We start from the raw sequence: 23,520 nt of genomic DNA on the forward strand, positions 1-23,520 counted from the left end.
AATTAAAGATCAAACCTGACATCCCCACAGGAGTAATTTTAGGAGTTTATTGCATGTCAATCAATGTCATCAGTGAAGTACGATTCATTTCTCAAAGAGGGAGGATGTAGAATACGTATGTGTGCTGCACTTTTCGGAAGCATTTCCAAGGACAGTACGTGCATACAAATAGCAAGCACATGCTACCTTCAGTGCATTTTGAGGGTGCAGCCAGAGAGTGAACATATATGTGGGAGAGAGAGTCAGTTTGTTTAGAAGTTTATCTAAGTTAAAATTATTGTCTCATTCCTGATGTCTTTGTACATAATAAAGCTGCTTGAACAGAACCCATGGAAACTCATCTGTTACATCCTGACTGGGCGAATGATAGTAATCCAGTCAGTGCTAACATTGACTAGGATTATAATTTCCTGATATATGCTGGTGGAGATGCTTTACTGAATGTCCTCTAGAGTACATATATTGTCTCTTGGGGGATATATAAATTGTTATGGCTATTCTTTTGTGGAAATCCTTCTATGTGGCACACCTCATCACTAAGGGCTTTTCATCCAGAAAAAAGGAGGTCATTGTCCCACTGTACTCATCCCTCATTAGACCCATTATAGAATATAACGCCCCATTTGGTATGTACCTCTCAAGACATCTGTAGCAACTAGAAAGGCCACAGAAATACCTCACTAAAAGAATCACAGGCCTAAAGCAGATGCCCTACGCTGACTGCCTTAAAAAACTCCAGCTATACTCTGTCGCATATCATCTACTCAGAGGCGATCTCTGCTTAACATACAAGGCCATGTCAAACCAAGAGCTGTTGGACATGCTACACTTAAAGAAATTCCAATCCCTCAAAGCCACATGCTCCAGGGATCTAAACCTTGTCATCACAATAAACAAAACATGCTGGAGGGATAGGTTCCTGACCCAGACACTCCCCAGACTCTGGAATAGACTGCCCATACATGTCAAGCAGAGCGCCTCCTTAGCCCTCTTCAAAAGGAGCTTTGATGATTGGATACGAGAAAGGAAATTTACCCCGAGGATCACGTCAGCCACCCCGCTAGACAGGGGTCCAGGGAAGTAAATAGTGTGGGAAGAAATAGCCAGGCAATTGTTATGACTAGGCTTGTATAGGCCCTAGGGCCAATAGCCTAGTGCCAACCTATGAACCTATGAACCTATGAATTGAGCTTGAGGGATGTTATGAGTAATTCACCATTATCAAATTGGGGTATTTCACAGTTGCGTTTTATTAGCTGTGCGCCTACTGAATTAACACTTCATATGTGTTAAATCATTCACTATAAAATCTTAAAACGTGATTTATGCTTGCTTTAACTGTTTTCCCTTCCATACTGTTGATTAAAAACTATGAACATGTACTTTATAATACTTGCCTGAAATGAAATCTGTATGTTCTTTCTTGTTTCTTGCATTTATGTGAAATAACTTAATCTGTTGCTCTCTCTCTCTCTCTCTCTCTATATATATATATATATATATATATATATATATATATATATATATGTAGATCTACTTTGGAACCTCAAAGTTTCTAAACTTCGAACGTCAAAAGGCCGAGACCATAATATTGAAGTTTTGAAACTTTGAAAATGTAATAAAAAAATAAAAACAAAAAAGCCCCCCTGCACCCCGCACACCCCCCCTGCTAAATAAATATATCAACTCTGAGATCACACTACAGTGATAAAAACAGTAAATTTCCTGTTACGAGCTGTATGTCAATCTCCACTCAGAACGTTTGAAGTTTCAAACTTCGATCTCATGATCTTGGCCTTTTGAAGTTGGCAGATTTGAATCTTCGAGCTTCTGAATGGTATATATATATATATATATATATATATATATATATATATATATATATATAAACTTTGTAAATTTGACACATTTTATATCTTTGCCATTTGACCTGTCTCATGGCTGAAAATGATACTTGGGCCAGTCCATCTCCCTGATTAACAAATTTAAAATACAACAAATAAAATAAAATAAAAAAGGCATTTCAGTACTCAGACAGAGCTCCTTGTACTTGCTTTCAAGCATCACCCACTAAGAACTCCAAAAGAAAGGGTTTCATAGTAAAATAAGACTGCCCTAAGTCAGAAACCAGAACATGAAAAGTAGCATCCATCAGCAGGGCACCATTTAAATGCTTCACACATTTCCCTAACCCTATTATCCAGGTCCAATGCCAAATTCACCCCAGGTAGTCAAATGACCAGAAAAGCCAATAGCATAGCCCCAGTCTGCCATGTGGTACAGAGGTTAAGGTTGCAAGCTATAATTCCTAAGACACAAGGTTTTATTCCCTCAAATCCTTGTTTACCTACTGTGTGACCTTGAGCTAGTCAATTAAAAAAGCGTTGGTCTCAGGTCACCCCTGAAAAGGGAATGTGTGTCCGGTGGGCCTACATGGTTAACAAACAGGGTTATTATAGCCCCATATCTGAAGTTTGTGAATCCCTGGTGGGAGTAAGGTGAACTCAATTTCAGTTTCAAGGCATCCTGTATAGAACAGTAATATGTTGGTCGTGGAAAATGTGTATGCTCCTTTAAATGACAGTCAGAATATATATTACAGTATGGAGTGGAGAATATTCTCATAGCAATTTGTTAAATTACAAGATCTTAATTTCCAATTGCAACAATATAAATGAGTGTAGTTTAGAGGGCTATATTCAGGAAGTTAGCTCCTCACATGCCACCAGTAGGCAGTGCTATTATTGCAACCTGCACTGTCCCGATAGGGCACCCCTCCCCCCAAAATAGGCAAGGAATAAATAAAAACAAAAAAAAAAGCTCTTGTGTTTTTTTAAACTGTAGTGAAGAACTGCTTGTTACATTTGTAGCAAGCAGTTGCAGCAGTTTATACCACAAAATGAGTGTTAAAGTGCTCAGTTTTGACTGCAAATGCAATACCGGCATTTATTTCAAAATGTTGGTAGGCACTGCAGAGCAGTCAGGATTGGTCAATCGCACTCCCTACCATCAAATACTTGGGAGGTTGCCCTTTCATCCCAGAATAGCTATGCCACTGCCAGCCAACCTACTTAGTCTCTAGGCTGCTCGGATTTTATGTTATGTTATTTATTTATGTATGTGTGTATGTATGTATGCATGTATGCCATTTGTTTCATAGCAGACATGCATATGAAGTGTTCTAGCTGACAAACTCAGTAAATATCAGAATCAAAATCTGAAAATAATATAAATATACTTGTACTTGCAGAAAGCATAAACTTTAGGCCAGAATGACTGCTAGTAGCTCGCAAACTGGAATTGCTTATTGTATAGTTTTTATTCCTTTCCTGGTATAAGAATACCCTTGGTTCTTCTTTGGTCTAACTTCATAACAGTATCACAAAGCCTGATATAAATTCCAGTATCTTTGCATCTGGTAATGGCCAGCAGCGGGAGTGCACAGGACGCAGCAATATTCACTTCAAAAATTTGGTCTGTGTGAGAGCTGGGTCATCTCCTAATTTGTGAAAGTCTAATTAAATCACTACACTGTCTTCAGCATTGATTCCAGCATATGCATTTTTAAAGGAATCAACAATATTTTCATGGGTGCATCACTTCTGTGCCCTACACATTTTTATGTGAATTAGGGGCGGCCACGGTGGTGCAGCAGTTAGCATTGTCTTCTCACAGCAAGAGGTTCTCCGGTTCGATCCTCAGCTGGGGTGCCTTCTGTGCGGAGTCTGCATGTCCTCCCTGTGGTCACGTGGGTTTCCTCCCACATCCCAAAGACATGCTGTAGGTGGATTGGATACTCTAAATTGGCCCTAGGCATGAGTGTGTGCGTGTGTGTGCCTTTCGTGGAAGGTTGGGCACCGGGCTGGCAACTCGACACTGTAAAACTCCACTGCCAATCATGAGTGGACAGGTGATCCGCTGTGGTGACCCCTAAACATGAAAAGCCAAAAGAAGAAGAAATGGGAAGTGAAGAGCATTTGTAATGAACTGTACTGAGTAAAAAGGAGGAAAAGAGAGAGAAAGAAGGAGACAGAGGGAGGAAGGAAGTAGTAACCTAATGCTATTCACTACAACGTCTCTGCACAACTTGCTTACTGTTGATTGCATGGCCCATGACATGACATAGATGTTCTGAACTTTTAATGATGAAATATGCAGGCATCTGTTTCTATTCATGTCGTATTCTTAAACATAAATCTGTTATATACACATACTGTTTTAGGCAAGGCCATTGCTTCTTTTGAGCAGCCTTGCAGTTACTATACACCATGCTGCCTTTATATTCAAAGCACTTAAGAGAATATACCAGAGGGATGGCAAAGAGCAAAGTGTTGCCACAGGGGCCCATGACTTCTCCAGGCTGTCACTGCATGCATCTTCTTCCTCATTAAACCGTACACTGCTGAGAATAGTGTCTGTTCAGCTTTGCTTAGTACCTGCATTTGGTAAATGCAGATCCTGTCTTTCAGCATCACTCTGTTCATCGCACAGTAACCTAATTCAATTATCAGATGCATGACCATAACAGAATTTGACCATATTCTTGCAAATTAAGTCAGATGCAGATTACATGTCAGGGTTTGCACTATGTTGTCATATACATTTTTCTGCAATATATAACTAACATGGCAAGTTATTCGAGAGGGATAAAATATTGGTCAAGTCTTCCTGATTTTGCAGTTAGTATCTTAGCTGAAGTTGTATCACTGATCCACATGACTCTAGTGACTATACCTCACTGCTTCTTTCCACCTATCCACAAACTCCATCAGATATATATGTCCCATTTTTTCTACTCTTTTGTTAATGCAAAATGCAGCTCTTTTTCGTTGGCTACTAACAGTGGCTCTTATTTTATTGCGTCTGTGTAATACTGTAGAAGAATTTGGATGTCAGCACATTTTTTATAAATTCAAATTCCTAATCTTTTGAATTGGTCAGATATGAATACTCAAAAATCATTAAGTTTAGTAGTATCAATTCAGTCTGTACAAAGTGCAGCATCCAAACCCCCAACTGTGTATGGAACAATGCATATACTCACCGGGGAGTCTTTCTGTAGCAATCTACCAAACCCCCAACTGTGTATGGAACAATGCATGCGCTCACCAGTGAGTCTTTCTGTAGCAATCTACCAAACCCCCAACTGTGTATGGAACAATGCATGTGCTCACCAGGGAGTCTTTCTGTAGCAATCTACCAAACCCCCAACTGTGCATGGAGCAATGCATGCGCTCACCAGGAAGTCTTTCTGTAGCAATCTACCAAACCCCCAACTGTGCATGGAACAATGCAAACACTCACCAGGGAGTCTTTCTGTAGCAATCTGCCAAACCCCTAACTGTGCATGGAACAATGCATACACTCACCAGGAAGTCTTTCTGTAGCAATCTGCCAAACCCCTAACTGTGCATGGAACAATGCATGCACTCACCAGGGAGTCTTTCTGTAGCAATCTACCAAACCCCCAACTGTGCATGGAACAATGCATGTACTCACCAGGGAATCTTTCTGTAGCAATCTGCTGAGTAATCACTTCCTTACACCACTCCCTCTTCTTGTAACTTGCATTACTTAATATGTGCTCTGCATTTTTAGTCTAAGTGAGAGGTAACATAATGCTGAATGTTATTTTGGAAGCCAGTCGGCCAGTAATCTGCAGACAAAGGAAGGAAAAGTTGTTAAGGCAAAAATTACAAGTGAGATGAACACTAGTGATTGAAGACATATGGAAAGTGGGTGGATTAGGAATTTTAAAAACAAACTTGAGTGCCATGTATGTGTAAAACTAAACATATATGCCCAGAAATAATACATGATTTTTTTGACTACAAAATGATTTTCTGATGTGTTACTAAACACACACACCACACATACACACACACACACACACACACACACACACACACACACACACACACACACACACACACACACACGCGCACGCACACACACACACACACACACACACACACACACACACACACACACACACACACACACACAAAATAGAATGGGAAACTTATTAAGACAACATATAAAAGACCCTAGAGCAAAATTCTTGACATTGCAGGTTGTATGAACATTTTGTTATTATAGAACACGGGGTAATTTATGTTTAAAGCGTGAAACTCTATGTGTGGGTTGGGAGGGTGGCCTAATGGTTAAGGTGCTTGCCTTATAAGCACAAGGTGCAGAGTTTGAGTCTCACAAGGGATAATTGGCTAGGCTTAAAATGACTCACAAGGGCAGTTAGCTTAGTACTAATCTATCAACCTATTAATTTCAGTAGGATTTAATAATAATGAAAGCACCAAGAAAAAAACATCTATGCTGAGTGCTAAACTTGTGATCTGTTTACAAGTACCACAAAAATGAATAAATAAATAAATACAAATATTTGTACACGTTTTCAAGAATTTGCAAAGTCATTTTGGCCCAATACCTTCACTATAGAAAGCATTAGACTCCACAATAGAAATAAGTTGAGATATGAAAGCATTGACAGAATACATGGGCTGTACAGATTGAAGTATATTTATAACTTGTAAATGGTCTGTGTGTAGCACATCATGTAGACACATGCAGGAACTGAAATAAAAAAGGTGGTGTTAAGCGATAGTACAGAAGTCTGATAAACAAATACAAATAGTGAGTAAGTGAATACAGCAGCTGATAAATTTGAATCAACACTATTTTTAAGCAAAGCAGGCATTGTTAATGATATTCTAGGAGTGTCTTCATACATCAATGACATCTCAATATATCTTGCATAACATAAATTGCTGTTCCAATAACCATCTACTGCCCCCTAAACAATATCTATGTGCAAAAGTCTTTATTGTCTGCCAGCTTAGCTCAGAAGGTTAAGGGTTTGAACTGTTAACAAGCTTCATGCTGTATTTCTGAGTCTGAATCCTTCAGTTTCACTTGCAAACTGTATGAATCTAAGCACAAAACATACCCAGAAAGTGCTCCCAGATCACCCCTGAAAGTGACACTGCATCCAGTGACATTACCCAGCACATTCAGTGACATAAATTTACATGTTGATAACTGCATACCAGCACACAAGAGTAAAGTATTCTACGGAGGCAAGTCATCCCTTATAGCACACCTGCCTGTGTTTTCAGCAGGATGTAATGTGCACCTTATCATATTATTGCATCTTTAACAATTAACACCTTAATCACAGCTGGCAATATTTCCAAGTCCTGTTGAAAAGGATAACAGGAATTAATGACAAATGTAATAGATGATATATGAGAGGCAAAAGATGGATATTTTCCACAGACAGCATTTTGCCAATACAAACAACAGGAGTTTACATTCCGTTTGAATTAAAAAAGGTGAACTTGAAAAGAAATTCAGACTCAGATTTTTGTTTATTTGTTTATTTATTTAATGAGGATCATCCTCTTATTTAAAGTAATCAGCTTCAAGGTTCTACACCTTGGCAAAAGAAGAATTTCCCCTACAGTGATTTCAGTGAAAAAAATGAGTGAAGTTTTGCACACCATGACATTTGCAATTGATGTTTGCACCAGCTCTGTACTGTGAATGATGAGTGCAGAGAAAAGGTAACGCCTCTGGGTACTGTACATAAGGGAATCACTGCAGTCAGAATATACATTGTAATTTAAGAGATCAGAATTCATAGCTATATATATATATATATATAGAGAGAGAGAGAGAGAGAGAGAGAGAGAGGGAGGGGTATGTGTCATTTGACCTAATTACATTTCATTAAAAAGCAAAAACACTGGCACGATCGAAAACACATTTAATTGAAGACACAGCTTGCAGAATTACATTTGACAGAAAAATGCGTATGGCTGTAGAAAATTACTGCTTCTTTGGTTTTGGATCACATTAATTTCAATGCAAATTAGTGCTGATCAGTATTTGTACCCTTCCGATGTCTACTGTTGTTTGCACCTCCATGAATTTGTGTGTCAACGGTGATTCAGTGTGCAAGGAGTTTCCTCGTTTCCCTGCAGTTGTGTGACTGTGAAGCGATTATATTTAAGTAAGGAAGGTGTGGGAAAGCAGAGGGGCTTGCCCCCGGAAAAAAAAAAACGTTGTGGGATATATTTAATGTATATGAAATTTTCTATGAAATCTGTTTCTGTGATTTGTGTGTGTTTTCAATCAATTATGTCATTATTTTTTTCTTTTCGATAAAATGTGAGTAGATCAAATGAAATACAATCATATATATATATATATATATATATAGATAGATAGATAGATAGAGTGATATATATTGTAAGAATAGATCAGGAATAGGTTGTTTTACTACAAATACGTAAAGAGCAATTCTTGAAGTAGACCAGACCACAGTTATGCATCATGCCTGTTTTGTGATTCAGGACCATATGTTAGAATGACAGTCTACCAAACTTGTAAAAATGCATGCTTTGCAAGGTCATTGCTAGTGGGCATGCATACTCATCTATCATTCAAACAGTTTCAAAATAACAAACCTAATTGCTTGCAAAGCAGTCTGTCTCTGTCACATGTCATGATGTTCAGATTTTGTGCTGATAAAGCAGTGAGTTTACATAGGTACTGTAATAAAGGACCAAGACAACACGTTTGCTTTGCTTTTCATTAAGAAGTCCAAGAGAATATTCATTCATTTCAATGATATGGAAAAGCTCATAATTAGCACCTGGAAGGAGACAAGAACATTTTGGGGTATTTAAATGACAAGATTTGTGTCTCCTGATCTGTGATTAAAAAAAAAAAACAACAGAACTTTTAGTTTGGTGATTCATACTGAAATACCTACATGTTAAATATGCATTTGTGTTGTTCTTGCTTATTGCATGAGTGCATGAGTGCTTGCTTTTCTGCATTTTGCAATGATAGCCTTTCTTTCCTGCAGTTTACCGGCCTCCATTTTGGCTTGAGTTTCTTAACTATTGCTGTCCTACTGGTACTAAGTGTCTTTGTTAACTTATCTACTCATACATTTTATTCCACTTTCTTTTAATTTCATAGTTTTTGTCATGGTTAAATTATAGCAAATCTTTGAAATATTGAGAAATCTAGTAATTATGTGACAATACCCCTGTTAAATTGTAAGACTAATACTTAACCCATCTGAAATCCTCTTATCATGCTTACCTGCCTACTCCCTTGTAATTTCATGATATCCTGAATTTATAAATAAATCTCCAACCGTCAGCTGTCACCTACATTTCATGCACTAATCTTCTTCTTCGGCTTTTCCCGGTTAGGGGTCGCCACAGCGGATCACCTGTCCACTGATTGGCAGTGGAGTTTTATAGTGTCGATTTGCCAGCCCGACGCCCAAACTTCCACAGAAGGCACACACATGCACACACTCATGCCTAGGGCCAATTTAGAGTGTCCAATCCACCTACTAATAGGCTACAAAATTAGCTTTTTCCATAGCTTAGCACCCCCAAATATGAACATGCAATAATTTACTGCCTTAGATGATCTTTTCAACTGCCAGGCAAAGCATATGGATTGAAAATAATATATTGTTCCCTTAAACCACTAATTCCCAGATCAAAGCCCTGAAGTTCTTGTTGACTTCCTGAATGATCACTTTCTATCACAGAGATTGCCATTTGTTCACTGTAGCTAGGACTCATGAACATGGCTCTACAGATGTGTGCCATGTGGTTATTCATAATGCTAATAGTTCAATGTAGGAGAAGGTATTTGGCAGCAGGGAGCAGCAGACTCTAGCATAGAAAAGTGTCACATGGAATGGAGCAGTGCCCTGGCAGACTGCTTGACACCTAACAGTGATGTGCTGCGCTAACAGATCACTTGACATAACTTTGCACTTTATATGATATATCTCAGTCACATAAGGTTGGATCACTTGATACATCAGTGTTGTATGGAATGGCACACTACACTGGCAGATCACATGATACATCTAGTATTGTTGGAGTTGGAATGTTACACTGGCAGATTACTTGGCACATGGCAATGTTGCATGGGTGGAAACACTACACTGGCAAATCACCTAGTGAATTTCACTGTTGCATAGGCTAGAACGCTACACTGGTAGTCACATGGCAGATTTATGTGTTATATGGGGTGGAACATTACACTGTCAGATCACTTGGCACACCTCAGATTTCTTGGGGGTAAGAACAATACACTGGCAGCTCACCTGGCATATTTCAGTGTTGCACGGATAGGAGCACTACACAGCAAATTGCTTAACAAATCTTTCCCAGGATGCAGTGCATGAGCATTAGTTGTTACTCACATGGAAAGAATTATCATGGAAATGCTCGATAATGATATAGTAAACCTCCAGACACTGGACCCAGCCCAGTCTGGTTTTGTCAAGGGCAGGTCATGCCTACTCAGTCTGGTAGACTTCTTTGAGAAGATCGCTAAAGCAATGAATGAGGTTAAAATGGTTCACACTGCCTACCTTAAACCTGGCCAAGGCATTTGACACAATATCCCACTCAGGCATTGTTGACAAATTCAAGAGGTCAGGTAAAAATCTATATGTCAACCAGTGGATAGCCAACTGACTCACAGACAGGGCCCAGGAAGTTAGATTGAAGAGTCCACCTCTACAAAGAGGCCAGTCACAAGTGGAGTCCCTCAAGGATCAGTCCTTCAAATGCTTGTTTTTGGCATTTACTTCTATGAAGTCAGGTCCATTATCACAGGTCTCTGGCAGACTAAATTTGCAGATGATTTCAAATTAAGAGCTGTCATTGAATCCCACACTGACATAAATGTTCTCCAGAAAGGGCTGACACAGACAAACAACTGGTGTCAGAGCCATGGACTAAAACTAAACACCAAGAAGTGCATAATAATATCCTTTGGAGAGTCATTCACCCCTGGTAACTATCATATTGACAACACACCGCTTAGAGTTGACCCAGTAGTCAGGGACTTAGGGACAGGCATAGACAGTAATCTAACATTTGAACATCACATGTCTACAGTAGTGAGGAAGTCATTCTATGTTGTGCAACCTATAAACAAAGGTATGGCATCTAGGTCCAAGGAAGTCATTGTTCCACTGTATTCAGCAGTCATCAGACCTATCAAGCACAATGTCCCCTTTGATATGTACCTAACCAGCATATCCAACAACTGGAACATCCGCAAAGGTTCCTCACTAAAAGAATATAAGGCATAAGTAACATGTCCTATGCAGACCACCTCAAGACTCTATCCCTGTATTCTGTCTCCTACAGGCTGATCTATGCCTGGCATACAGGGCATTGTCAGACCCCACTCTGATTGACCTCCTGCATATCCACAAAACAAACAGCACCAGAATTAAACATTCTAAAGACTTAAATCTTGCTTGTGATATAATTGGACCTGCTGGAGAGACAGATAAGTATCCCAGAGACTAATCCCATCCATGGAACAGGCTCCCTATCCATGTGAAGTAGAGTTCCTCCCGAACCCAATTCAAGTGCAACTTGGACAAATTGATGGGGAACAGGAAATTCGCCCCTTGTTTGGCACCAATGTCTCTAATGGACACAGGCAATCTGTAAATGGTTCCTCTCCCAGGCCCTCGCTTGTAAATGTTTCATCTCCTAAGCCCCTGCTTACACTTATCAAGGGTACCAGAACTTGTCAGAGATTTGGGATGCATGGCTAGGCTTAAAATCATTAGCCTAGTAAACACCTATGAATCTATGAACATCGATTCATAACATGGGAAGATGGAGCTCTGATTGTATTGCAGGACACCTGCATTCAATTCGATTCATGGGATCACAGGAGAAAGCTAGGCAATTGACCCTAAAGGACCTTTTTTCATCTAACCATGCTTCCCAGAAATATCAGAAAGGCTTTGGTCCATTAGGTTTTGTGGTGGGTATATAACCTTGGGAATGAGTGGTCAAGCATTTACAAGCTTCCTGTCTCTAATAGAGTTTATGATTCCCCATCCACTGATCCAACATTTACTTGAATAAGTGCAGGGAAGGACTTTGCCTCACATAAATGGGAAGCCTGCCTTAGAGAAGGGGTAGCATCTGAGACACACAGTGGTCCCAACAGCATGTCCTATTTATGTTGCAGGCAAGGCTTACATCCTTGGATCAGGTGTTCCTGATGGTATTTATTTTGTGGATGTGCAACAGGTTACTTTTCAGCAACCTGTAAGAGAATGAGTATAAGGACAGGGCTTTAAGCAGTCCACATAGGACTTGTTTTCTATACCATGTATTCTTTTTGTGAGGAACCCCTGTGGATGTCCCAGTTGTTGCATGTACCTGGTCAGGTAAATGCCAAAGGGGCACTGTACTCAATAATTTATCTAATAAGGGCAGAGTACAAAGGCACAATCACATCCCTGGACCTGGATGTCATACCCTTGCTTTTATGTTGTGCAACATAGAATGCTTTCCTTACTACTGTAGAAGCATCATGATCAAAGGCCAAGTCACTATCTACATGCATTCCCAAATCCCTGACTAATGGTGCTACTCTTAAATGTGTATTATCAATGTAGCAATTGGAGGGGATGACTGTCTTCCTGAAAGATACTGTTATGCACTTCTTGGTATTGAGTTTAAGACAATGACTCTACACCATTTATTTGTCTCTATCAGACCACCCTGGAGGGAATTTGTGTCTTGGGGGATTCAGTGACTGCACATAATTTGCAATCATTTGTGAACTTGGTCAGCCAGATGCCTTTGACATTAGCTTTGACTTCAGAGAAGTTGATGCCAAACAGGAGCAGCCCCAGCACTGAACCATGAGGCACTCATCTAGTGCCTGGCCTTTTTGAGGAGGTAGATTATCCATCCTAATTTCTTATCTCCTATCTGTGAGCTAGTTGGCTATTCAGCAGGTGACATAGGAGTCAATACCTAATTCATTGAGCTTGTTTACAATGCCTGAGTGGGGTATTATGTCGAATGCTTTGGCCAAGTTAAGGTAGGCAGTGTGCACCATCTTGTCCTCATCCATTGCTTTGGTGACCTTCTTGAAGAAGTCCACCAAACTGAGCAGGAATCACCTGCCCTTGATGAAACCAATCTAAGCTGGATCTAGTGGATCTAGTGCCTGTAGTTTACCTATGTCTTTATTTAACATATCCATGATTATTCTTTCCATGACTTTACATATTAGACTAAGCAAGCTTATGGGTCAATAGCATACGTCTCAACGGTTCAGATTTTCACAGAATGTGCAGATTTTTGCCACATATTTTTGGTCTGTTTCTCATAAAATGTGTCGTTTTCTGGTAAATCATGGAAGATCTATGTCACTACATAATGGCAGACATTTCAGTTTTGGACTTCATAGCCATCAGAAAATGCATGCTGACACAAAACCTATTATCGTATCAACTTTCTGAGTTTAGAAGAGCAATATTTAAAATCTTTCCCCATTTTTGGGTCTTTTTCTCCCCATTATTTTAGGCTGTGTCCTGACTTCTTATATTAAAAGGTTGAGAGGTATGGTCGATAGTTCCCTGGGTCCGTGGATGACCCACTCTTACAAAGTTGGATAATCATTACAGTCCTCTATTAATTTAGCATGAAATCTGTTTGAAGGATGTGGTTAAATACTGATTCTAATAGGCCCAAGAGTCATGTTTCATGCTATTAAGAAGGCATTCTGAGGTAGTATTGGGGCCAATCAATGCAGTGTTCTTGGCCTTTTAGAGTGCCTTGAGGACCTGTTTCCTAGTGATAACTGGGGGAGTTATGATGTTCCCTAGTGATAGCTGGGGGAGTTATGGCTGTGGGTATTTCCTAATGGGTGTCTTGGGTTGGAGGTGGGTTAAACTTGAGCTAAACCTGTCAGGCACTAGATTTGCTAAATCTTCCAGATCAGAACAAATGGCTCCATTTATAACTAATTCAGTACATTGCTGTATCTTGCCTTTGAGGTTGCAAACACAGGAGAAGAAAGTGTTGTGATTGTCCTTGCCCTGGGAAGCTATTTTTCCTCAAATTTGCTTTGGTAGACTTGATGAGCCCCCATAGTAGCTTGCTTAGATTGCATCTCCTAATTTTCACCACAATTTACTTCCTTTTGTTGTACTACCTATTGATGTTTGGATTTTCTAGGGTGGCTTGTTTTTTGAGTTAGTCCTGCACTTGTTATGGGAGGGTAAAGCTGCCACTATTCAGTTGTTAGTATGGTTATATCAGGTTTCATGAACAATTCCACAAAGGGAAAAGTGTCCTCAGGGTTTGTGAGGCTTGGAATTTTGCCAAGTTGTCACTTAATGGTAGGAGGTTTGCCTTAGAATAATTATTAAAAGTTCTGGAGATAGCTAGGGTTCTGGGTTTTATTTTTATTTCAAAGATGACAGTTTTATGGTCCAACTTCACAAGTGAGGATGATACACTAGGGATGGTGCAACATTCTCCCATGTTTGTGAGGACCAGGTCAAGAATATTTGTGCCCCTAATGGGAATCCCTGGGCATGTATATTAGGGATCATGTATGACTTCCAGCAATAGTGAGGCTGTTAAAATTGCCCATGAATATGGTGCTGGGATGAATGGGGAATGTCTTTAGTATATTTAAGTATGTGTTATGGGTTTCTTTGGTCATGGGGACAGGCAGCTTGCCAGGATGTGGAATGGGACTTTGCCTGCAATAATTTGGACATGAAGAAGCTCGAGCGCATCATACTGATTGACCAGCCTTGAGGTGGGTATGTTTCTGTTGTAAATTAAGACACCTCCACATTTCTTCCCTTCATGTGCAGTATCTAAATGTGCAGAAGACATTAAGCCGTAAACTGCCAGGGTGCTCACCATGGCATTAAACCAAGTCTCAGTAACTGCACAAATATCTATATCCTCCAGGGATGGTGATGGAATTTCTTGTTTAGAACCTGGCATTGAGCAGTAACACCCTTCAATAGTCTTGCATTGATTCTGCTATGTTGGAAGGTTTATCAGATTAACAATACATAAAAAGGCACTATAGGGGAGAACAAAACATGTTGTGTAGATTAGATAGGAAAACAAGATGGATGCTTCATGTTCACCAAATGATTTATAAAAATCAGTGCCTACCAAGATTATATTTTCGCCGTTCTGAAGGAGGGATGGGCCTCCTTGAAATTGATTAGATGTATAGATCTGCAATCATGGGACTCCACACATATCTGCTGACTTCACAAGACCCAAACATAGTGAAAGTTTTGAAACATGAGGAGAATAAATCAAAGATTACTTCACTGATTAGTCTAGTAGAAGCATATCGGCATCAAGCAGGAATGGAAATCAAACCACAAGTAGATAAAAATCAGGCAGCAACTGAATGTGCCAAAAAACAAATGAAAGAATATAAGGTGAAAACCAGATGAGAAGGCAAGACATGTGGAAAAAACATAAATATAGTTGCAAGTATAGAAAACGTCTGGAAGAACCACATGTTAATCAGGAACAAACACAGGAATGGTTAAGGAGAGGCAAATTTAAACCAAGAGATGAAAGGTGGCGGCCCAAGATAGTGGGCTACATATGTGTTGGTTTACAAAGTCAATTGGACATGTCGGAGAAATAGACAAATGTAGGTTTTGTAAAACAGAATTGGAAACAGTTGCACACCTCATTGCTGGTTGTGACATACTGATGACAGAAGGACTGTATACTGAAAGGCATAATAATGCATTGAGACCGTTGCACTGGGAATTGTGCAATTATGGTATTAAAGTGGCTGAAAAACACTGGAAATATGAGCCACAAAGAATCATAGAAAATGATAAAGTCTACATCACATGGGATCATCCATTACCAACAGTTTAAAAGACAGATGCTAGAAAATTAGATATAGTGGTTCAGGGAAAGAAGACAAAAGCAGCATTGATCATTGAAATCGCCACACTCAATGACTATAGTGTCCTGCATACAGAGAGACATAAAGTCATAAAATATCAGGATTTGCAGGCAGAAACAAGAGCAATGTGGAAGAAAGATACCCAGATAGTTCCAACAGTAGTAGGATCAACAGGTCTTATAGAAAAGAGTCTACAATCATATTTAGATTAGATATATTGCCAATACATGTAACTCAGTACGAACTGCAGAAGGAGTCATTACTGGGCAAATTGCAGGTGATGCGAAGAGCACTACTGGCTGACATCAAAGAGTGAAACAATACTAATTTCATGAACTTTAATCATAGTTTTACTTAGGAATGGGGTCCATTCCCATCACGGTATTAGAAACACAAAAGATATGTAGCAATTAAAAAAGGGGAGAACAAAGTTTTAGCCAATATAACAAAGCTTAAAGGAGACCAGTGCAGACCATCCCTAGCAAAACACCATGGTCTGTCTACCATATCCTCTCAGGCTCACAAATGTTATACTCTCTTTGAATGACACCAAAAACTAAGAATTGTTAAAGGCAATTATCTTCTGTTTATATTGTGGCATCATCCTTGTAGAAAGTAGAATGCTGCTCAGTGCTAGGCTCATAAGACCATGAGACACATAGCCCAAGAGCATATTCAGGTCACTCTTCATATTGTCCAGGAAGGTATATCTCGGGTTGTTTACACCCACATGGACTTGGACTAAGTCATATTGGTACTTCTGGTTCATAACCTGAGTGCATGCAAGATCTAGCAGATCCTGACCCCTGACAGACAATTGGTTGTGATTCTCTTCTTACTTAGCCTAGTTAGTGGGACATCTGTGTCTCAAAAGGGAATCTCCAAAGACCAAAATATTGGGCTGTGTTTTTTCCCTTATAGGTTTAGGGGTTGAGATGCGGTCCGATGTGGCTGTACATGTCGTGGTGGGTGTCACTTTGGGAGAGTGCTTTTAAGGTTGCTGAGAATACATATTGTGAGTGTAACATCTGGGAGGCCTTTGGGGTATAGAAATATTACATCTAAGAGCCTCAGCATATGTTGGTCTATGTGTCTGGTGATTAGTCAATCAAATCTCTGAGGAATCAGCTTTGGAGTAAAAATAAGCAGAATTTTTTTACCAGCTCACCTATCTTGAGGAAATGGCATTTGTTTCATTTTTGGCAAGGGCTATGACCCACAGTAGAGACTGGGAGGCTTCAGCCATACCACAGATATGAAAAATGCTTCAGAAGTTCATCTGTAAACATAGATCCATACTGATGGCATATTAGATATGGGGTGAAACAAAGGGTAAAGTATAAATCAATATCAGTATGGTAGCTCACCTTGACAGGACTCAAATTAGGTGGTTGTGTGATGTCAGCCAGCCAGTGACAGAAAGAATGCACCATATGGCTGAGGAAGGGATTGTTTGTTGGTGAAGAGGTCAAAACGTTCCTCTCTACCTCTTAACACTATAAATCTGGATAAAGTCAAACATAATGGATGAGGCAAAGGCCCAAAAATAGGGGCAGATTTTAAATATTGCTTTTATAAACTTAGACATTTGCTAGAATAACAGGTTTTGTTTTAGCGTGCGTTTTTCTGAAGGATATGAAGTCTGAAACTCAAATGTATGTCATTATTTAGTGACTTCAATCACCAGTGCTTTGCTAGAAAACTAAAAAATTTATAAGAAATGGATAAAAAATGAGTCAGAAATCTGTACATTCTGTAAAAATCTGAGCAGTTGAGAGGTATGTATCAAAACATAAATGATTAGGCACCTCATTTACATACAAATGGGACAGTGTTCACTTTACACCATCAGGCCTAACACACATGGAAAGCACATAAGTGGACCATGGAACATCAGAGTCATGGCAGGATGGATGGCAACATCTATTGGTACATTGGCTTACCTCTTGGAGGAAAAACACCAATCACTATTCTATTTAAGAAGGCACTAATTGCTGATAAATTATTTGGAACAGAAAGGCATTTCCTATCAAAATAAGTAGGCTGATCATTGAAATGGATCACTAATCATTCTTTTAGGATATGTGGGAGATTACAAGCAAATTCTTGCTAGGTTTGGAGAACTCTGAACATTTGTTGCATTGGTTGCAACAAGCAGAGGATATGGGAGATGGAGAGGTTCTGTTTTTTTGCCAGAATGGATGTGAAGGATACTTCTGGAAAGTGACTCAGCAGATGGCACAAAGAAACTCTGTCACACAGATTCATGACTGTATCAATGGTACAAAACAATTTATCATTTATATTTAATAAAATGTTAGGTTTATAAATCATCCTTATGAATTGTTCCAAATGCTATTAATAACTTACCATAAATAGACTCACACTGCACTGTACTCTGTTATCATTAATTTTAAGAATAAACCTGTATTATAGTTTTGTCCCAAAGCATGACAGTGTCATGTATTTGTTCATTCATTCATTTTCTGCTTACTCACTTAATCCATTTCAGGGTCACAGATTAACCAGAGACTATCCAGGCACTCACTGGAGAAGAGACAGAGCCTGAGGACATAATTCTAAATGGTGGTGCCAACCATTCAAACGATGTGTACACTCACTTACTCTTACACAGCACACACACACACACATACCTAGAAACAATTTAAAGGAATGCCTATATAAAATGAAAGTAAAGCCCCCACCAAAAATCCAAGTGAACACAGAGAGGCTATTCAGATTCCACACAGAAGGCACTCCAGCCAAAAATGAAACAGGAGAACCATGTGCTTTAAGGCAGCAACAGAAACTGATTTACCACTGTACCACTTTATCATTGTATAATTACTGTACAGCATGAGTGCACCTTTGAGCAGGGACATCTGCAGGTGCTCTCAGGCCCTTGAATATGCCTGAAGAATCTTCCTCTTCATCTAGTTTTCAACAGTGAATCCAATCATCTTGTTTATGTGTTGCTCATTCTTTTGTTCTGCAGTCTGGCATTGGCAACCTACAGTAATAAAACCTGACTATTTTGAAAGTTAACAATGTGTGCTATTATTGTTTTTCTTTGTTTATTCAGTGTAATAAGGCCAAATGGAACAGTTTTACTGATGTTCTACAGAATTAATGTATATTAAGTTACTGTCACGAAATGTCTTAGTAGTGCAATTTTAAATTACCAAAACTTGAGATACGTTGATTACTTAATGTCAAAGCACAAATGCACATTAATATTTTCAGACATAATCATAACATTTCATAAGTCTAGTCCAGCTGCCCTTGCAGGCCATTTTAAGCCTAGACAATTTCCCTATTTCTGCTCAAAATAACCTACAGTATCTCATTTGGTTATAAATTGGCCTTACCCATCCCATGTTTGATAATTATATATCTCCCCTAATAAGAATAACTAAAATCATACCATAGATAATTGAAGGGGTAACAGGCATGGGATAAAGCATTTATGAGCTGCCTCTGTACATTAATAGTACAGGGGCAGTCCTGGAGTAAATTTTCTGTTCCCCATCTATAGATCTAATTTGTGCTTAAAAATGGCCAGGGATGAACTTTGTTTCATGTGGATGGGGATTCTCTTCCATAACAGTGCTATCCTCTGTGAAATATGTATGTCCCTCAAAACCATTCTATTGATGTTGCAGAAGAGGTTTAGATTCCTATAGTGAGTATTTAGGATGCCATTTGACTTGCTGATGTACAGTAAATCCATTAGTATTTGGAGGATGCCTGGTATGCCTGGCACAGGTCACCAGGTCATCTTTTAGCAGTCTGTAAAACACTGAATATAGTGATAGGGCTTTGAGTCAGTCCAGGTAGGACATGTTGTTTAGGCCTTGTATCCTTTTAGTAAAGTATCTCTGTGGGAGTCTCAGTTTTTGCATGTGCTGGACAGATACTTGCCGGGGGGGGGGGCATTATATTCAATGACTGGCCTAATGAGGACTGGGTAAAGAGGGGCAATGACATCCCTAGATCTAGACACAATCCCTTTGTTCATAAACTGTGCAATATAGAAAAACTTTATTACAACAAGACATATGTTGGTCAAAAGTTAGGTCACTGTCCAAATAAGTTCCCAAATCCCAAGCAGTTGGGTCTACTCTTAGTGGAGAATTGTCAGTGTAGTATTTCCCTGGGTAGATAACTCATTTATAATTGACTGATGGTTGGTGATGACTTTGTTAGGGTGTGGATGAATTATGACTTTTCTTCCTGAAGTATTTATTTCTAGTAGTTGCTACTTTAATGTTTTTTGCTGATGTTTCTATTTTTATTGTAGATTTAAAATTACAACTGCAAGCTACAGATTATGGAAGTTTCCTGGCCAGTGAGACCGGATCGCTTACTGTCTCTGTCATTGACGATAAGCTAAAAGAAAAGCTGGTTACAGAATTCAACTATTTCAGAAATCATTCCTTTCAGCCCTTGACAACATTTCTTGACTACATCACGTAAGTGCAGTGGTAGATGTGGTAATGGTTTCCTCAAAAACTGATTAGTAAATGAGATTTCAGGAAATGTTTTAATTGTACAAGTGTACAAAATTCTACAATTTTTTAACTTCTTTGATAGTAGTAATACTAGATAAATGAGTGCAGTTTAAGATAAAATCTTTAAAAAATTAAGTTAAGATTAGTTTATATGTATAATCAAATTACTTCTCCCATCATTACCTATACTGTTGAGACTGCAAATGCTTTTTAAAGCAGATAATGCTTACATCGTAAATGTTGTGGGGCGTATGCTGCCCATGTGCAAAAGAGTTTATATATTTGGTTGCATTTAACAAAAATGATCAATGTCAAACTTTTACTTATTTATTTAACAGAAATGATCAATGTCAAAGGTAAACTTTTTATTTATTTATTTATTTATTTATGCTTGCTGTTGAGTGGATTAGATCACTATATTCGTGACATATGTATGCCCTACTGACAGGAAAGACCAGAAATTGCATTTATACAGTTGGAAGAATATGGATTATAAGGACAATCCCCCTGCTCTTTCAGACATGGCAGTTACTGGAGATTCCTGAAAGTGTTGCACAATAGCAGAGGCTAGTTTGGAGTCATTTATGACAAATCCTGACAGATAAAAGTTCACAAAGTGATATGGTTACCATTCCTCTTGCAAGGGTGTAGTGGATGCAGGGTATACTTCCATGGCATTATAGATGGCTTAAAGATTCCCTGCATTTCTTTTGTTGTTTTACTTCAGTTTTTTTTTCCTCAAAATTTTTTTATTTTTCAAATACAGTTGAATAAATTCCATAGTGTTTGTATATAATATCTTAATAACTATGTACACTATTTACATCAGCCTGACACTATAACGGAGCTCAATATATACAATTACTTTATAGGTATAACAATCTAGTTATCAGAGTATCCCCTGGATTCACGAATCCCCCAAGTAAGACTAAATAAGTCTTACTCGGAGGCTGCAGTTGAACGGTATGATGTCAGCATTCCATGAATATTCATGAGGGCATGGTGATTCATCCCCAAGTCTAACACGGACCATGCAGGCAAGCTGGGGGAGTGTCCGACTGCCAAGTAGTGTAAAGGTCCACACCCCTGCAAGTGTGTGAAATGTAAAATGTCAACACACAAGAGCGAGTCTGCTCAAATGTCCATGTACCCAACACCACACTCCCTGACATTGTAACCCCCCAGCACAGTTATAAAAAGTAAAACATTAATTCTTTATTCTAATTCCCGATATAGCTGCCCGTATTTGCGAGTTTGTATGCGGGTGTGCCCATTGCTTAGCTGCAGTTAGCAATCTCGACATGGAAGAGCATAATAAGGAATGGTTATGCAAATTGCACCAAATAGTAATAGCGTAGTGGTAGAGTGTTCGCACAAAGAGGAAGTATTCACGGTTCGAGTCCCACCACTCCCCTTCCTATTTTATGTTAAAAATGAGTATATGAAATAAGTCCCGACAGATATGATAAAACTTTTACTAAAAAGCATTGAAATGGCCTATGTGTCAGTGAACAAAATGTAAAGTTATAAAGGAACCTGACACATAATTGTCCGCAGTTAAGCAGCGCTTTACCCAGCGCAATGTAGTTGCCCATAGCTAAATCGTGCTTAACCCAGTGCAATATAGTTGCCCATAGCTAAATAGCGCTATACCCAGCGCAATTTAGTTGCCCATAGCTAAATAGCACTATACCCAGCACAATCGGTTTGCACGGAGGTGCGCGCCGTGCCAACCCGGTCCCCTTCAGGCAACGTGGAGTAACGTAGACCAAAGTTGCTTAAACACAGTCACGCCCCCTAACCTGTCCGGACAGTAGTAAAATAAAAAGCAATGATAAGGTTTGAACCCAGGACACTGTGCACCATAATCAAAGTACTGAACCACTAAGCCACGCCAGCTTAGGATAAACATCCCCTGTTAACATACATATAGTAATAAAAGGTAGATTAACCATTGCTAAGCAGGGCTGCATTCAGCCGAGAATATTCAAAAACGGCCAATCACAGAAAAGTGCGGGAAATGCGGCATATTTTGGCCGCACAGGCGGGAATACTCACTATTACTGATTGTAGCTCTCATCTGCAGTTAGAATGTCTGGTGTCAGAGAGGGAACACGCTTTAGAGCGTAACGCTGGGGCATCGAGGAGTCAAGATACATGGTTTGGCTCCTAGTCCATCAGCATGAGACTCGACTCCTTCAGGGCCAGTTCCAAGGAACGGAGTATAAGGCAGAGGCTTGGAACCGGTTGGCTCATGAACTCACCAGTGCCACTGGCGTCCCAAGGACTGGTGAGCAGGTCCGTCACAACCATGCAGACCTGAAGAGATCCAAGCAGGACCTTCTGAACCAGTGGATCCAGGAGGCCCGTCAGATGCATGATGCCCCACTACTAAGTAGGTAGCCATGGAATGCAATATGTAAGACAAGCTAATATAGTCTAAATAATGGATAGATATGTCTCACTATCCCTTCATTTACTCCACAGCTGCAGGTGCTCATGCTATGAATCAGCAAGCCTATGCAGATAGGCTGCTAAGGCTGCGCCACCAGGCAGGTTAGTAAATATTCAGCATGTATTGTTATATAAAATATGTGAGAGAGCATGACAAAAGTGTCATAATAGAGTGTAGTAACCCATTAATAAAGGTAAAATAAGTGTGGAATACTATCTCTGCATGTACTGTCAGATAATATAAGTGAGCAATCCTGAAAAAGGGTGTTGTAACCTATCAATAAAGGTATAATATGTCCTGAATAGTTCTCCCGTACACACTGTAATATCAAAATAAAGGAGACAGCCTGTGGAAAAGAGTGTTCGATGTAATTAATAAAGGTATAATACTTGGAGTGTGTCTGTGTCAGTTACTTAGAAATGTTGTTGTACCCTTGCATCCAATAAATAGTACTGTTGTATTAAGTGCTGCCAACCCACAGTTCTGCAGTCCCATATAAAGTGGATGAAGGAAGTGGCAGTAGCTGTGAAGCATATAACATTAATTCCCTGAATAAATCCTCTGTATGTACTGTTACATATCAAAAGTCAGCGAGCCAGGAATACAGTGTAGTAACCCATTAAGAAAGGTAAAAAAGTCTGTAATACTATCTCTGCACGTACTGTCATATAAAATAAGTTAGCGAGCCTGAAAAACAGTGTTGGAATCTATCAATAAAGGTATAATATGTCCTGAATATGTCCTCTGTATGCACTG

The 23,520-nt window shown here is 39.3% G+C and overlaps 1 protein-coding gene across 1 annotated transcript in view; it reads left to right on the forward strand.

Moving 5' to 3' along the window:
• The window catches only part of ATP6V0D2 (ATPase H+ transporting V0 subunit d2), a 358,513-nt gene that overhangs the window by 141,793 nt on the left and 193,200 nt on the right, over window positions 1-23,520 (forward strand). The window contains exon 2 of the mRNA XM_044065990.1: window positions 20,099-20,270. Coding sequence (XP_043921925.1) covers window positions 20,099-20,270 — 172 coding nt within the window. The remainder of the gene's footprint in view (window positions 1-20,098; window positions 20,271-23,520) is intronic.

The sequence above is a fragment of the Protopterus annectens genome, chromosome 3.part0, assembly GCF_019279795.1.
Source record: "Protopterus annectens isolate FY-2018-M chromosome 3.part0, PAN1.0, whole genome shotgun sequence".
NCBI classification, from domain to species: domain Eukaryota; kingdom Metazoa; phylum Chordata; order Ceratodontiformes; family Protopteridae; genus Protopterus; species Protopterus annectens.